This window comes from Malaclemys terrapin, chromosome 25, assembly GCF_027887155.1.
Source record: "Malaclemys terrapin pileata isolate rMalTer1 chromosome 25, rMalTer1.hap1, whole genome shotgun sequence".
NCBI lineage: Eukaryota > Metazoa > Chordata > Testudines > Emydidae > Malaclemys > Malaclemys terrapin.
In genome coordinates this window covers 4,227,271-4,244,070 of record NC_071529.1, presented here as the reverse complement: position 1 = coordinate 4,244,070, position 16,800 = coordinate 4,227,271, and the positions used below count along the sequence as shown (strand labels likewise).

Below are 16,800 nucleotides of genomic sequence, written 5' to 3'. Positions count from 1 at the left end.
GTAAAATGTAATAAAAATAATATACATTTTGATTTCAATTACAACACAGAATACAATATATATGACAATGTAGAAAAACATCCACAAATATTTAATACATTTCAATTGGTATTCTGTAGTTGAACAGTGCGATTAATCATGATTAATTTTTTTGAGTTAATCGCGTGAGTTAACTGCGATTAATCAACAGCCCTGGTAAAAACTGTTTTTGACCAGGGTAGCCGTCACTCTCTGGGCGAGAGCGATGCAGGAAAAACCATTTGTCTTTGAGACCTTTGAGACTTTGGCCACTGAAACATTATTAACTGATCAAAATCAGGGAAGCCGGCTTGTGTAGCTGGGCGATTCCTTGGGACTCTGCTGGACCTTCCCCCGTTACTACCTCGTGTGCTCACCTTGCCAGGGCGAGAGGACTCTCCCAGCTGCTGAACAGAAAGCAGCGGCAATGCTGGATAGTTCTGGCAGCGGAGTTAATTTTGTTATCATTGACCGGCTCTATTGGTGTCTCTCAACTGGTAGGGGGCTGGCAAGGGGTTTCATGGCTGTCCTGGTTACATGGGGCAGAGCTAGGATCCCCCCTTTCTAAACCTGGCATTTGGCTGCCCCTGCTCACTTGAGAGTAATTTGTTTCCACCTTTATCTCCATTAAAATGTTTGCTGAGGAAAGTGGCTTGCCCCATATTTAATATACAACAAACCCAGAGGCCTCCTCCTGTTTGGGGGAATAGTGTCTTCCAGTTGCTAACAGGAAAGTTGGCTGGACCCCTTTCTTTTTCCCAGATGGCACAAGATGAGGGGTTCACTACCCTCAGGGGGCTAACCAACTCCGTTAGTTTTAAGAGAGAGAAATGTATGAGTGCTATTGTGTGACATGGTTTCTTGTGATGGTAAGGGGCTTGGTTATGTCTTACATTTCTAAAAGCTCATGCTTCAGGGTTTCAGCCTGCCACCTGCAGGGGTCAGGAAGGGATCCCCACCCTCAACCAATGTAGTCTGGGTTTGTTTGTTGTTTGTCTCGTTCCTCTGAAGCATCAGGGATGGCCGTGGCTGGAGATGAAACACTGGACATTGGTCAGGACTCAGATGTGGTGCTGAGCATTTTCTCTCTTGGGTGCTTGGCGGGCTGGTTCTTGCTCCCGTGCTCAAGATCTATCTGATCACCATTTGTGTGGTGGGGAAGGATTTTTCTCATAGGTCAGATTGGCAGTGATCTTGGAAGTTTTTTTGTCTTCCTCTGCACCATGGGGGTCACTTGCTAAGTTCCCTGTAAGCTGTGTGGATGCGCAGCAGCCTATTTAGTGCCGCGCAGGTGCTCAGGGAACCTGCCCTGGGACCTGCCACGGCCGGGGATGGGGCAGCCCGAACCCAGCCCCGGCCCGGACCTGCTGCAGCCAGGTCACCCCTACCCCGGCCCGAAACTGGGTGGGGTGGCCTGGACCTGCAGCAGCCCCATACCCCGGCCCAAACCCAGCCAAGGCCTGGGCCTGCCACAGCCAGGGCACCATTCCCCCAGCCCCAATCCTGCTATGGCCCGGACCTGCCATGGCCACAGCGCCCCTCCCCTGGCCTGAACCCAGTCCCAGCCCAGACCTGCCGGGGCCGGGCAGGAGGGGCACCTATCCTGCGGCCCCAGCCCTGGAGTTGCCACGGCAGGGAGTGGTGCCTCTCCCCCCAGCCCAGAGGCTGCAGGAGGGGGCTGGGGCCAGTGATCTCATCCCTGGGAGCTGCAGGAGGTGGAAGGGGGCTGGAGATTTCCTGCCCATAGGCTGCAGGAGGGGACTGGGGCTAGTGGCGGTGTGCTCAGAGACCGGAGGTATTGTGCGCCCTGGGGCTGGCGGAGAGCAGAGACGGTGGAAGCAGCTTAGTCTCTCCGGCCGTGGTTGGTCCCGGCGGGCGGAAGGCAGCAGGTTCCCTCGCCTCTGCCGGGGGGCGTTGGGGTGGGGGAGCTAATTGCTTCTTTGAATTGAAACGCGCATTGGGGTGGCCCCGGGGGCAGCCGCGAGCCGGCCGGGCTGGGGAGCGGAGCCACTGCCCGCTTCCCTGTAACACGCCTGGCAGAGCGGACAGTGGTTCAGTGCAACCAGGGCGTTGCCCGGCAAGCTGCTGGCTCAGGGAGAAGCTTCCGGGCTGCTCATTAACCAGGCCTGGGATGAGGAAAGCCCCAGAGCCCCCTCCTGCACCCCAAACCTCTCATCCCCGGACCCACCCCAGAGCCTGCACCCCTAGCCGGAGCTCTCACCCCCCTGCACCCCAACCCTCTGCCCCAGCCCTGAGCCCCTCCTCCCTGGCCCCACCCCAGAGCCCGCACCCCAACCCTCTGCCCCAGCTCTGAGTCCCTCATCCCCGGCCCCACCCCAGAGCCTGCACCCCCAGCCGGAGCCCTCACACCCCTGCACCCCAACCCTCTGCCCCAGCTCTGAGCCCCTCATCCCTGGCCCCACCCCAGAGCCTGCACCCCAACCCTCTGCCCCAGCTCTGAGTCCCTCATCCCCGGCCCCACCCCAGAGCCTGCACCCCAACCCTCTGCCCCAGCTCTGAGCCCCTCATCCCTGGCCCCACCCCAGAGCCTGCACCCCCAGCCGGAGCCCTCACACCCCTGCACCCCAACCCGCTGCCCCAGCCCTGAGCCCCTCCCACACTCCAAACCCCTCAGCCCCACCCCCACCATAGGAATTTTTGGTATGTGGTATGAAGGTGATGTGTCACATAACAAAATTTATTCCACGCATGAGTGGGAAAAATGAGAGGGACGCTGGTCACTTGCCAGGATTCTCTGGGTGTATCTCATTTAATCATTTCCTTGCCGTTGCAGGGGACTTGGGCTCTGGTGAACCTCGATCCCTCCTGTTCTCTCTCTGTGGCAGATAAATAGTCTCATCTCCTGTTGGCTGTGATACTTTGGTCTAACTTCAGTTGTTGCGTTTAGTAGGTGGGTGCTGGTGGCCTGTGATATACAGAAGGTGTCAGACTAGATGATTTGATGATCCATTCTGGCCTTAAACACTGACTCTGTGACATGGTCAGAAGTATTTCAAACCTCATGACGGATGGTCTCCATGGGGGTTGCTTCCCCCAGAGCTGAGATGTAGCCACCTCTCGGTTGGGTCGGTGGTTATTATTGAGAAGGGAATGGAAATTTTCTTAAATATTTTGGCTCTTCCATTTTCCTGTTTAAAAAAGCATCCCCCACGGCTCCCTGCTGCCTGTGTGAATAGCCAGCAGGTGGTGGTGGTAACTTTCTATCCATTTATCAAATACTGCTATGAAATCACTGAATTCAGGGCAATTGCATCTGTATCCCACCTCCGTGATCCATCCTGGGCATCCATTTTTAGATTTCCAGCTCCCTCTTGGGCAGAGACCCATGTCTCTCTCCCTCCTGATTGGGGTTTTTCCAGGCTGCTGTTTCCTGACTACACAGTGGTATTCCCAGCAAGCCAGGCCACTGCCTGCTGTTTGGTTTCTCTCCAGAGGATATAAACCGTGTAATTGCCCACCCAACCCTTTCTAAGTAGGCTTGGCAGAATTCAATCGTTATTTTTTGATCATTTTGATGGGTAACACTGATGTTTACTTTAAGCGCTGTTTTTAGATTTTTATAGATTTACATTTTTCACAGTTGTGGGAATTCGTGGTGGTGGGTGAGTCCATAATTGTTTGATGCCAGTGGAGATTGAAAAGTTAAAGCTTTAGAACGGTTAAATCATGAATTGTCAGCATCACATGTTACAATTTACTAAGTAATATCCTTAAATCAAACCCTGAGCATATCTCAAGCAGCATTTTTCTTACTTTGCCTACATGTAAATTTGGATTCTAATCTATGGAAATATCTTTTCATCCGTTTGTGTGTGTACAGTGAAGTCAACATTTAGCAATAAAAATCTAATCACGCCAAACCTATTTATAAGCAAGCCCATTTTTTCTTCAGGTGAAAGTATTACAGAAAAAACATAAGCAATAAAAGAACCTCCATTCATGCTAATAAGCTTAAAATCCATCACGGGCTCTGGGAGGAGTCCGTCCTTCAAAGCTCACCAAGGGATTTTCCTGTGGTTACACGTTTATAATAGTCTTAGCTCAAGATACAGAACAACCATGAATAGTTCAAAAAGAACAGGAGTACTTGTGGCACCTTAGAGACTAACAAATTTATTAGAGCATAAGCTTTCGTGGACTACAGCCCACTTCTTCGTTCAGTCTCCTTTATACAGCTTGGGCCTTTGATCTTGGCCCCGTGTAACAGGTAATCACCAGACAAAGGTCCACTCTTCAGGGGGTGGTTTCAAAGCCTGGAATTTTTGCATAACGGGGGGTGGGGAGAAGAACTTGCATTCACATCCCCCTAGATATTTCCCAGAAAATTCACTTCATACCTATTGTCTCCAAAGCCCATTCTTATCTGCCACATTGTTTAGTATAGGCCTTTGGTCACCCAGGCCCACAATAATACGGAGCCTTTGTATCTAATGGAATGGACTCCAAAGATACTTGCACTTAATTCCGTAAGCTTTTGTGAGGATACAGTGCACCCTCGCTAGAACGAACCCCTGGGGATTCAAGCCGCTTGTTCGGTGTAGCCAGGGGTTCGTTATAGTGAGAGATTGGGGAGAGTCAGATCCCCCGGCCCCGGGGCCAGGGCTGGCGGACAAGATCGCTCCTGCAGCCCCGGGCCGCTGCCAGCACAGGGTGCTCCTCCGGCCGCAGCTGGGACAGAGCTGTGATTCCCCTGCCTCAGCCCCGGGGCCGGAGGAGGTCTCAGCCCCCCACCATGGCAGGCAGGGCTGGAGGTGGGATCCAGGGAAGGACGTCCTAGCACGGGTCAGTCCGTATTGCAGGAAATTGGCACATCTGTCACAGTCACTACAGATTTTGCTTCTCTGTCCCCTTCAGAACTGGAGGAACTTGGGGAAAACTGTTGTCCTAAATCCTTATCCCAGATGTGGGGAGTGAGGGAGGTGGGACGATCTGTTTAAAAGGATTCTGGCCTCATCTCTCCTGAGCCATGTTTCTGGCCTTACCGAGACCAGTGTTAATCCAGGGTCACTGCAAGGAAGAACAAGGAGTGACTCCAGATTAGCACATGGGGGCAAATGAGGTCCGCACTGTCCCAGTGGGGGAGTGGTTTCATTGGTAGCTGTGACCAGGGAGCTCTAGTCCTTGCTGAAAGAGGGGGTAGGGGGCTGCTCCCTCCCTCTCTCTGCTCAGGATATTGGGGTTGAGCTTCCTGGGTCAGAAGCTGCTGCCTCCATTGTGATCTGGGAGCCCAGGCTGAGCAGCTGTTGCTCCCCTACCAGGCTCTGTGCTGGGGAGTGACCTTAATGAAAGCTTCCTCTGTGCCCCTCCAAGGTGACGACTTACTCCATGTGGTACTAGCCCTCCGTCGACATCAACTCCTGAGCCTAGGGCTGCCCTGGGGATTAGCACCAGACGGAGAAGGTCCTCACTTGGGCTGGGCCCAGAGGGACTCTAGGTAAGAGAGACCTCGGAGAAAGTTGCTGGGGACAAGCATGAAAGTGACTCTGCACGAACAGCCCCTCTTAGGATCATACTTAGTCCTGCCACGAGTGCAGAGGACTGGACTAGACGACCTCTCCGGGTCCCTTCCAGTCCTATGATTCTTCGTCCGTCGTCTCTTCTCCCATTAGCAATTGCAGGAGCTGATCCAGCCATGGGAGAGTGAATTCCCCGAGCCAGAGGGGAAAGGAGATATAAAGGGCTAGAGGAGAGAGAGACTGAAGGGGGCAGTGGAAGAAATAGGTGGGAATGGAGGTCCCCAGATCTCTAGCCTATGGAGACACTTATTGCAGCATCGCTGGGCAGATTCGCTTTCCTGTTAACAAGGTGAGGAGCAGAGAGAGGAAAAGCTCGTTTCTGGCTCTATTTGCCTTGCTCGGGGCGAGTGCTGCCCTCAGGGACAATGTCGGGGGAATCCCCCAAAGAGACACCTTTGGTTCTGCTCTTTTCTAGCATTTGGTTCGTAGACTGTTAGAGGGAAGGTTTAAAAATGTCTCGGTGGTTTTAGTCCTTGTGGGAGGGGCTGGGTCTGCACTGAAAAAATAACTAACTAACTAAGAAAGGTGACCAAGCATCATCTTAGCACGGCCATGTAGGGTGACCAGATGTCCCGATTTTATAGGGGCAGTCCCGATTTTTGGGTCTTTTTCTTATATAGGCTCCTATTACCCCCCAACCCCTGTCCCGATTTTTCACACTTGCTGTCTGGTCACCCTACGGCCATGTCTCGAACGTGTGGGGAAGTGTGATGCGAAATAAACTGAAGCCTGTTCTGAAATCGCCACCATTGCCTTTCTCACCCTGCCAGGCTGCAGAATAACGCCTGTGTTTCGCTCCAGCTCATCCCACCCGCCCATGGGACAGGGAAGGGAAATGGTTTCAGTGGAGCCAGTTCAGGTAGGGATTATCCAGGAGTTGCTGGACAAAGAGGGACAGTGAGTTTGGTCTGGAGGTGGGAGGGGGCAGGAAATACACAGGGTAGAGAAAGGGAGGGAGACAAGGGGTGACAAGCCTGCTGGGCCGTGTTTAACCGGGGGCCTGGATTGTAGGAACAGACCCCTGAGGTTTTGGGGGTGGAATTTCCCTAATTTGTGAAATAGGAAACAACCCTCCTGGGCCGGGCTGGGAAAACTGACCAGACTCCCAGTGCTGGAGCCTGAACCCACTAGCCAGAGGCTGCTGTGAAATATGAAACGGGCAGCCACCAGTGAGGCTTATGGGACTTGCCCCATCCTCTCACACCCAGCTGCTGGCAATGGGAAGGGTGTTTAGGATTCCTAACAGGGGGCTCCATCTCCTGTATCAGCCTCTGGCCGGTAGATGTGTGATGAACAGCAGATTGCCTTCCCCCTCTCTCTGCTGGGAGTGCCGAGGGGCTCCTCTTTCTCCCTCACCCTGATGCCTCCCGGCTGCTCTGAGTGGGGTGGGAAGGGACTCTGCTGACTGTCTGCCTCCCAGAGCGTCCATTTGATTGGCCCTGCCCCCCGTGAATAGTGGGGTTGTCAGAGGGGCCGCTGGTACTAACCAGGAGACTCTTGCTCTTTCAGGGGCCGGTGACCTTCGCGGAGGTGGCTGTGTATTTCACCAAGGATGAGTGGGCTCTGCTGGACCCCGCTCAGAGAGCCCTCTACAGAGACGTCATGCAGGAGAACTATGAGAATGTGGCCTCGCTGGGTAAGGATTCCTGTCCCCTCGGCTATTAGAAGGGGAAGTAACAAGTTAAGGTTCACATCACCCACACAATGTAACCTCAACTCTGCCCTGTTATGGCAACACCCCAACATGCCAGTGACACACGTGCTCTGCCCTCCCTGTGACGGGTTCTGTTGGGAACAGAGTAGAGCTGCAGTACAGTACAACATCGAACATCTCCTCTTTGCCAAGACAAAACTTGGGTTTAGGTCCAGCTGTTGCCTGCAGTCAAATGAGAGCCCACTCCCTGCAGACTATCTCAAACTTGCAAACTGTTACCACTCCTTTACCCTTGCCCTGAGAATTCCTTCTGAGTCATTGCCTTCGCTTACCCCTTCCTAAGTCCTGGATACCACTAGCATGTACGGCACCAACTTGCTGACGATCCCCGTGGCAAGAACACATCCTTACGCACCTTTATCGAAACCACCTATAACACTGCGCACTGAAATGACTCACACTTGGTCTCTCACCTGGGTCCCTCACGGTTCACCTAAATTCAGCCCCAGCTCTGCCAAACTGCTCCACCTAATCCCTTGGCTATTTCTTCCAGTTACTGCTGTATTGAGCTGAATATATTGTATTTGGCTAAATCATCTTCCAAAAAGGCATCCTGTCTTGACTTGAAGACTTCAAGAGATGGAGAACCCTCCACTTCTCCACTTCCCTTGGTAGTTTCCAAACCATTTCCTGTGGCTACTGGCAGCTCCAGAGGTAGAGGATGAGGGCAGAGTTAAGGTTGTATTGCAGGGAGTGGCACGTACTTTACCTCTTCCTTTCCTGTTTTTCAGAAGTTTAAGTTTAGCCACCCTGCACGTGCTGGAAGGGCATGAGGTAGCACTGGGCAACCTTAACTTTGCGTTTATCTAGCTAATGGGCATCTCATTTCCTTGATTTTTTTTTTTAATAGACTTTTTTGCCACTTTTTTGTGTCTACACTAGAGCTTTTGCCAGCGTACATATGTTGGCTAGGGATGTGATTTTTCACACCCCTAAATGACAGAGCTATGCTGGCAAAACTTCTAAGTGCAGGCCAGGCCAGAATCTGCAAGTAGATTTTAGGGCACTTTAAAATATTGCTCTTAACCCAGAAATGTTGGTATCAGGACAAAACTTCCAAGAGGAACCCCTGCAAAATGCCATAAAAATGCACAACACACGTCATCTGGAAGCTCTCAGTAGTAGGGTTCAAACTCAAATGCGTGGATGTAGCTCCGATTCAATGGCCATGGCGTGTCCCTTCAAGCCAGCCAGTTACTCTGGACAGCAGGTTGTTGGAAACCCTCCAGCTGTTAACCAGAGCCTGAGTCTTGCTGCATATGTGCATTTCAGTCTCTTTTTGGCTCGTCACTTTGAAATTCCAAACTCTGCAGTTCACTTTTCCAGTTGTCCTTCCCCAAAGCGGCAGGTGGGTGCCATGTACAAGCTTGAGACAAATGCCAGATCAGTTGATGAACAATTAGAACCGTAGTTTGAGCTCCAGGTGTGTGCCAAGAAATGTTATAAGAGCTCGGTGCTCCTGGGGCACTACGAAGCAGAGGGCTGACAGTCGTGGGAGGAAGGGGAGGGCTGAGGGGAGGATTAGAATCAGGAAGGGGAGGGTACAGTGGAAGGAAGAGGAGGGAGGGAGTCAGAGACAAGAGCTTCTGGGAACTGGTCATGGGGAGGGCTGGGGAAGTGGGAGATTGGGGGAAAGGGGGTGGAGGTCCCTATGTAGGTGGTGTTGGTGGGGGAGGAACTGGGTAAGAGATCTGGGTTAGCTGGGAGTGGGGAACACTGGGGGTGATGGGAAGGAGGAGGGAGGGCTTGGGGAGTGCTTGCTGTAGGGAGTGGGGAGGGTCTGGTGGGAGTGGGAAGGGAAGGTTTCAGGGAGGCAGAAATTTGGGCCACTCCACTGTGACTATTTTTGTCAAAGTCTCGAATGACTCCTTCAGCTTGTCCTTAGGAGGGCCCTCCCCACCCCCCACTTCCTGTGAGGGTTCCACAGGGCTCTGGCCTTCTTCCCCTTCTCTCCTTCCTCTATACCCTGTCTCCGGGTGATCTCATCCACAAACACAAATTCAGCTACATCTGTATGCTGACAAGTCAGAGATCTACGTCTGCTCCACACCTGTCTCCCTCTGTCCAAACAAAATCTTAGACTGTGGCTCTGACATCCCTTGCAGATATCTAGCTTTTGGCTTGCAATTAGAGCTAAAAATGGCTAACGAGACTCTTAATAAACCGCCAAGCCATTCCCCCACCTCCTTTCTCTATCACTGTGTCAGCACCACCAAACCACCTGTCACTCAGGCTGTAAACTGGGCATGATCTTCCACACAGACCGCTCTCTAGGTCCTCATGTCCAGCCTATGACTCCATCTTGCATTTTCTTTCTGCATAACATTCCTAAGATATGGTCCTTCCTTTCCATCCATGTAGCTAAAACTCTTGTCCAGACTCTCATCATTCCTATCTCAGTTACTGTAACATCCTTTTCTCTGGCTTTCACAAATGGAGGCTTGCCCTGCTCATATCCATTAAAAGCATAAGAACGTCAATACTGGCCCAGACCAAAGGTCCATCTAGCCCAGTATCCTGTCTTCCGACAGTGGCCTGTGCCAAATGCTTCAGAGGGAATGAACAGAACAGTGCAATTATTAAATGATCCATCCCCTGTCATCCACTCCCAACTTCAGAGGCTTAGGAACACTCCAGAGCATGGGGTTGTGGTTTCTGACCATCTTGGCTAATAGCCATCAATGGACCTATTCTCCATGAACTTACCTAATTCTTTTTTGAACCCAGTTATACTTTTGGTCTTCACACAATCCCATGGCAATGAGTTCCACATGCCAACTGTGTGTTGTGTGATGAAATACTTCCTTTTGTTTGTTTTAAACCTGCTGCCCGTTAATTTCATCGGGTGACTATGACAGGATCCCCAAGGTACAACCTAGAACTGGGGTACTGCTGTGCCCTCTTAACTCTCCAGCCTGGACTGTCTCTCACAAGACTTGGCTAGTGATAAGCAGCAACCCCTTCCAGGTGCTGTTATCACTCAGCACAACAGCATGTGGAGTCCCACACTCAGCTAACTTGCGTGAATGTTCCCTGAGCGAGCTACTCACGAATCACACAGAGAAAGGCACCAGCAAATCTCCCAAGTCCCCAGCCTTGCACCCCGGAACTGTGCCATCTTGCTGTGGTCAGAAGCCTGACCAGCGTAAGTTTATTACCCAGTTGGCCCCTCCCTCAATGTGGAGAGGACACACACAAGCCTCTGTAACCTCAGCTGAGATTTTCCAAGCACTTCAAACAAAATACACTGTTTTAGGTGAAATATAACACAGATTTATTAACTACAGAAAGATAGATGTTAAGTAATTATAAGTGGTAGGCACAAAAGCTCAGAGATAGTTACCAAAGAAAATAAAAGGTAAGTGCACAGTCTAAATCTTAAACCTTATTACACTAGGCAGTATTTGGATCAAGCAGTTTTCTCACCCTACTAGAGGTTACAATTCTTAAAACAGGTTTCCCCCTTTAAGCCGGGGACCAGTCTCCTCAGTTCAAGTCTTTATCTTCCCAGTGTTCTTGTTGCTTCCAGCTTAGGTGTGAGAGGAGAAAGGCCAAGTCATTTCTCCTCTTTTATAGTTTCTTCCAGCTTGCTGAAAAGATCTATCCTTGTGATGTGAGGGTCTGCCCCTATTGGTCAAGCAGCCTTCATCATCTGTGTTCTCTCTGAGAAGTCTTCTGGGATGGTTGCTGGGAGTATGGATTCCCTTAAATGGGCCATCAGCGCATCTGGCTGCTCCAGTGTTATACCTCAAAGGCTGGTTGTCGGTGTTTCCAACCTCACAACATATTTCAGTAACACACATAGCAAAACTTCACAACTTCCCATACAGTGCTAGTGCATACAATCCAACAGTATATTAATGTTCACCAGATCAAGATTTTTAAAGTGATACCGCACACGGCATACTTTGTACAAAACATATCATAATCATATCACCATGGTAAATATGGGGTAACAGTGGTGAATATGGGGGTTCCAGGGTGCAGAGTGACACAGTGACCCCTTGTCCTTGTGTTATGTGAAGGGGTAAATAATACTTCCTTATTCACTTTCGGCACTCCATTTATGATTTTATAGTCCTCTATCATATTTCTCCTCCCCTCCCCTTCGTTGTTTCTTTTCTAAGCGGAACAGTCCCACTCTTTTTAATTTCTCCTTACATGGAAGTTGTTCCCTACACCTAATCATTTAGTTGCCCTTCTCTGCACCTTTTCCAATTCTGATATGTGGTTTTTGAGATGGGGTCACCGGAATTGCACGCAGTACTCGAGGTGTGGGCGTAGCATTGATTTTTATAGTGACATTATGATATTTTCTGTCCTATTATTGATCCCTTTGCTAATAGTTCTGAACAGTCTGTTCGCTTTTTTGGCTGCTTCTGCACATTGAGCAGATGTTTTCAGAGAACTGTCCACAATGACTCCAAGATTTCTTTCTTGAGTGGGAACAGCTCATTTAGACCCCATCGTATTGTGTGTATCTATAGCTGGGATTATGTTTTCCAATGTGCGTTACTTTGCACTTATCAACATTGTATTTCATCTGCCATTTTGTCATCCAGTCACCCAATTTTGTGAGATCCCTTTGTAACTCTTCACAGTCAGCTTTGAATTTAACTATCTTGAGTAGTTGTGTGTTGTCTTCAAACTTTGAAAACATCATTGTGTACCCCCTTTTCCAGATTATTTATGAATATGTTGAACAACACTGGTTCCATTACGGATCCTTGGGGGACCCCACTATTTACCACATTCCATTCTGAAAACTGACTGTTTATTCCGACCCTTTGTTTCCTGCCTTTTAACCAATTACTGATCCATAAGAGGACCTTCCCTCTTATCCCACGAGTGCTTTCTTTGCTTAAGAGCCTTTAGTGAGGGAACTTGTCAAAAGCTTTCTGAAAGTCCTGATATACTATATCCACTGGATCACCCTTGTCCACATCCTGTTGACCCTCTCAAAGAATTCTAGTAGATTGGTGAGGCATGATTTCCCTTTCAGAAAGCTGTGTTGACTCTTCCCCAACATATTGTGTTTATTTATGTGTCTGATAATTCTGTTCTTCGCTGTAATTTCAATCAATTTGCCTGGGACTGCAGGTAGGCTTACCCACCGGTAATTGCCTGGCTCATCTCCGGAGCCTTTTTTAAAAATTGACTTTACGTTAGCTATCCGCCAGTCATCTGGTACAGAAGCTGATTTAAGCGATAGGTTACATACCACAGTTAGTATTTCTGCAGTTTCATAGTTGACTTTCTTCAGAATTCTTGTGTGAATACTATCTGGTCCTGGTGACTTATTACTGTGTAATTTCCCAATTTGTTCCAAAACCTCCTCTTATTGACACCTCAATCTGGGACAGTTTCTCCGATTTGCTACCTAAAAAGAATGGCTCAGGTATGGGAATCTCTCTCACATCCTCTGCAGTGAAGACTGCTGAAAAGAATTCATTTAGCTTTTCAGTAATGGCCTTGTCTTCCTCGAATGCTTCTTTAGCATCTCCATTGGCCAGTGGGACCACTCATTGTTTGACAGGCTTCCTGCTTCTGATGTACTTCACAAATTTTTAGCTGTTAGTTTTTGTATCTTGCTATTTGCTCTTCAAATTCTTTTTTGGCCTGCCTAATTAGACTTTTACACTTGACTTGCCAGAGTTTATGCTCCCTTCTATTTTCCGAGGAACAAAGACTGATCTGGGGGAAGTGCTGGACCCAGGCTAAAGGGATTTTTAGCCTGTGAATGGAACACCTGGGGTTTCCAAGCTGTAAGCAAGTGCAGCTTGCCCCTTAAGGATCTTCAGCCTGCTTATATCATCACCTAGGGTGAGAATCTGCTAATTCAAATCCAATCTATTTAGTTTATGAAGCTTAGTTTGCATTTTTTTATTTGCTAGGTAATCTGCTTTGATCTGTTTGCTATCACTTATAATCACTTAAAATCTATCTTTTGTAACTTGTTTTTGCTTTATCTAAACTAGTGTATGAGAATCATAACTCGGGGCAAAAGACTGTTGCATGTTCCTCTCCACGTTGAGGGAGGGGACGCGTTTCATGAGCTTACACTGTTCAGTTCCCTGTGCAGCGCAAGACAGTATAATTTTCAGTTTACACGCCAGAGGGGGTGGTGCCTGAAGAGCTGGTAGTTGCCTTAGCTGGAGCCTTCCCATGCAGGGGCTGGTCAGTGCGCCTGCCTGCATGTAACTGCTGCTGGGTGTGTCCCTACCTGTACGTATGCTGGTGGAAGTGCAGGCTGGAGCCTGGAGGGATTGGCAGCTTGTCACAGCAGTACAGTGTGAGAGAGCCCAGACTGGTGGATCAGGGGGGCTCAGTGGTACCCCAGTTTCAGGTGGCACCACATGGGGGGACCTGTCACAATAGTACCGCTCTACTCAGTGCTGGTTAGACTTCAGCTGGAGTACAGTGTCCAATTTTGGTTACCAATGTATAGAAAGGATGTGGAGAAACTGGAAAGAATCCAGAGGTGAGTGACAAAGATGATCAGAGGGTGGAATGCAGCCATATGAGCAAAGGCCGAAGGAACTGGGTATATTTAGTTTGGAAAAGAGGAGATTTAGGGGGGTCATGATAGCGGTCTTCAAATTCTTGAAAGACTGCCCTAAAAAGATGGAGAAAAGTTGTTTTCTCTTGCCACAGAAGGCAGGACAAGAGGCAATGGGTTCAAACTCCAGCATAGCAGACTTAGATTAAATCTCAGGAAAAACTTCCTCTCTGTAAGAACAGGAGGACAATGGAGCAGATGCCTAGTGAAGTTGTGGAACCTCCTTCCCTGGAGGTTTTCAGAAGGAGGCTGGAGCCATCTGTCTTGGATGGATTGGACACAACAAATCCTGCATCGTGGCAGGGGGGTTAGACCAGATGACCCCTGTGCTCCCTTCTAACCATGTGGTTCTATGAATCCCTGCCCCGGCCCTGTTCATTTAGAGCCTGCACTCCTTTCTTTTTACAGTCTGGGTTCACTTTGTTTGACATTCCTTGTTTCAAAAATTATTATGTTCACTCCTCTCTCTCTCCACTGGTCAGTGCTAACGTCCCCGTCCCAACTGTGAGTCCAGCCACCATTGCTGAGTCCTTCTGTTCCTCCCAGCCACAGGACAGCCCCTTCCCTGGCACAAATGTGTGCTTCCTTGATGACGTCTGTCGCGGAGTATCGGGGGACTCTGGGCCCTGCATCCCCGGCTTCCTGCGATTCACCATGACTCTCAGCCAGCCAGTAAAGCAGAAGGTTTATTTGGATGACAGGAATACAGTCCAAGATAGGTCTTGCAGGCACAGACAACAGGGCCCCCCTCAGTTAGGTCCATCTGGGGGGTCCCAGGCATCCCAGCCCCCCTTGGGAGGTCAGAGCCATCTCTGCCTCCCAGCTCCCAAGACTCTGCCTTCAGCGACCCCTCCCACAGCCTTTGTTCAATTTCCCGGGCCAAGGTATCACCTGGCCTTCAACCCCTTCCTGGGTTCTCATGTTACACGCTCAGGTATGCGCCCTCGGGCAGACTCCCATTCTGCAATGCAGACTATCCCAGCCACACTCCCCTGTCAGCATTCACAGACCACAGTAAGAACAGGCCCAGTTCGTCACATCTCCCCCCTTCGAGACCGAACTGAGCAGGGTCACTTTAGCCAGTGACCCGGGGCAGTTCGAATCTACCCCCGTTCCCATGGATGCCCCCGCATCCCTCTCATTCCTTGGTGAGAATTACACCAGGCCCCTCCAGTTTCACGTCCCCCCTTAGGTCGGGGGTGCTTGATGGCACTCGCAGTTCGCATGTGGGAAGGTTTATGCGGCCCGTGCCCTTTCCCCACCCCCATACCTCTGGGGTTCCAACTGGGCTGTGGTCTTCTCCCAGCGCTCCAGTCTGGAGGTCTGTGCTTTGGGCTCTCTTGGTTTAGAGCCGCCCTTTTAACCTTGGCCACCCTCCGGAAAGGATCCTTTATGCTGGGCAAGGGTCCTAAAGCTGTTTTCCCCTTGTCCCAGTGTGACGAACTGGGACTGTTCTTGCTGGGGTGTGTGAATGCTGACAGGGGAGTGTGACTAGGATGGTCTGCATCGGGGGATGGGAGTCTGCCCGAGGGAACATACCTGAGCTTGTAACATGAGAACCCAGGAAGGGGTTGAAGGCCAGGTGACTCCGGGGCCCGGGAAACTGAACAAAGGCTGTGGGAGGGGTCGCTGAAGGAGAGGGCTGGAAGCACGCTGGAAAGATGGCTGGGAGGCAGAGATTGCTCTGACCCCCCAAAGGGGGGTGGGCTGGGATGCCCTGGGATCCCAAGCTGGACCTAACTGAGGGGGGCCCTGTTGTCTGTGCCTGCAAGACCTGTCTTGGACTGTATTCCTGTCATCCAAATAAACCTTCTGCTTTACTGGCTGGCTGAGAGTCATGGTGAATCGCAGGAAGCCGGGGGTGCAGGGCCCTGAGTCCCCCAATACTCCGTGACAACTGGTGGCAGAGGTGGGATCTACTGTACCCCGTGGACGGCGCTTCCTGCAGTAAGTGACTGGGGAGCAGTAAAACGAAGGGGGATTGACGGGGACCAGGCGTGCTGAAGAGTGAGAGAGAGACGGTTATTACCCCTGGGTGTGTGTGACCAGCGAGAAGGACTTTTGCAGTAACAGGGTCCCCCGGGGGGATCGCAGCGAGTGGTCCCAGGGGCGGAGGAGTCTGCAGCTCGACCCTGGCAGAGAGGTGGTGACCTCGAGAAGGGCTGGCACACTAGGGGACCCCCTGGGAACTGTGGGGAGCTGTGAGCACACAGGCCGGTGAGTGGCCAGCAGGAAGATGTATGCCAAGCGGCTTAAGAGCGACCTGGTGGAGCTGTGCAAGCAGAGGGGGCTGCGCATTGGGAGGCTCACCAAAGAACAGCTCATTGCCCGGCTGGAGGCGGAAGATCGTGCGAATGAACTGATCCCTGTGTTTCAGGGAAGCAGCCTGGCAAATGCAGCGCAGGCACCAGTGTCTGTCCCAGCTGGGAGTGGTCAGCCGGCTGCTGAGGGCTTCCCGAGACCCCTCCTTCCTATGCCTAGGGGAAGGGTGGGGAGGAGCCCAGCAAATACCGAAGGCGCCGTGGCCCCCCCGGCCAGCAGGGGACCCTCCCGGCGAAGCTCGCCGGCCAGCAGAGGATCCTCCCGGCGACGTTCGGCATCCGTGGAGCGGAATTGGCTGGAATGGGAGAAAGAGCTGAAACTGAGAGAGCTGGAGGATCGTGAACGACAGAGACAGCATGAACGGGAGGAGAATGAGAGACAGAGACAGGAGAATGAGAGACAGCATCAGCGTGAAGAGAGACTGCGTCAGCATGAACTGGAACTGGCGAGATTGAAGGGCAGCGAACCCCCGGCTGCGGTGAGTGAGGGGGAACCCAGGACTGCACGGAGCTTTGATAAGTGCATCCTGGCCCCACGCAAAGAGGGGGAGGACATGGATGACTTCCTGGAGGCCTTTGAGACGGCCTGCGAGCTGCACCGGGTTGATCCCGCGGACAGACTCCGGGTCCTTACCCCCTTACTGGACCCCA

At 51.1% G+C, this 16,800-nt stretch overlaps 1 protein-coding gene across 1 annotated transcript in view; it reads left to right on the top strand.

The window, feature by feature from the left end:
• Positions 1–16,800, top strand: part of LOC128829336 (zinc finger protein 3-like) — a 40,369-nt gene that overhangs the window by 10,162 nt on the left and 13,407 nt on the right. The window contains exon 3 of the mRNA XM_054014717.1: positions 7,065–7,191. Within this exon, the coding sequence (XP_053870692.1) occupies positions 7,065–7,191 (127 nt within the window). The remainder of the gene's footprint in view (positions 1–7,064; positions 7,192–16,800) is intronic.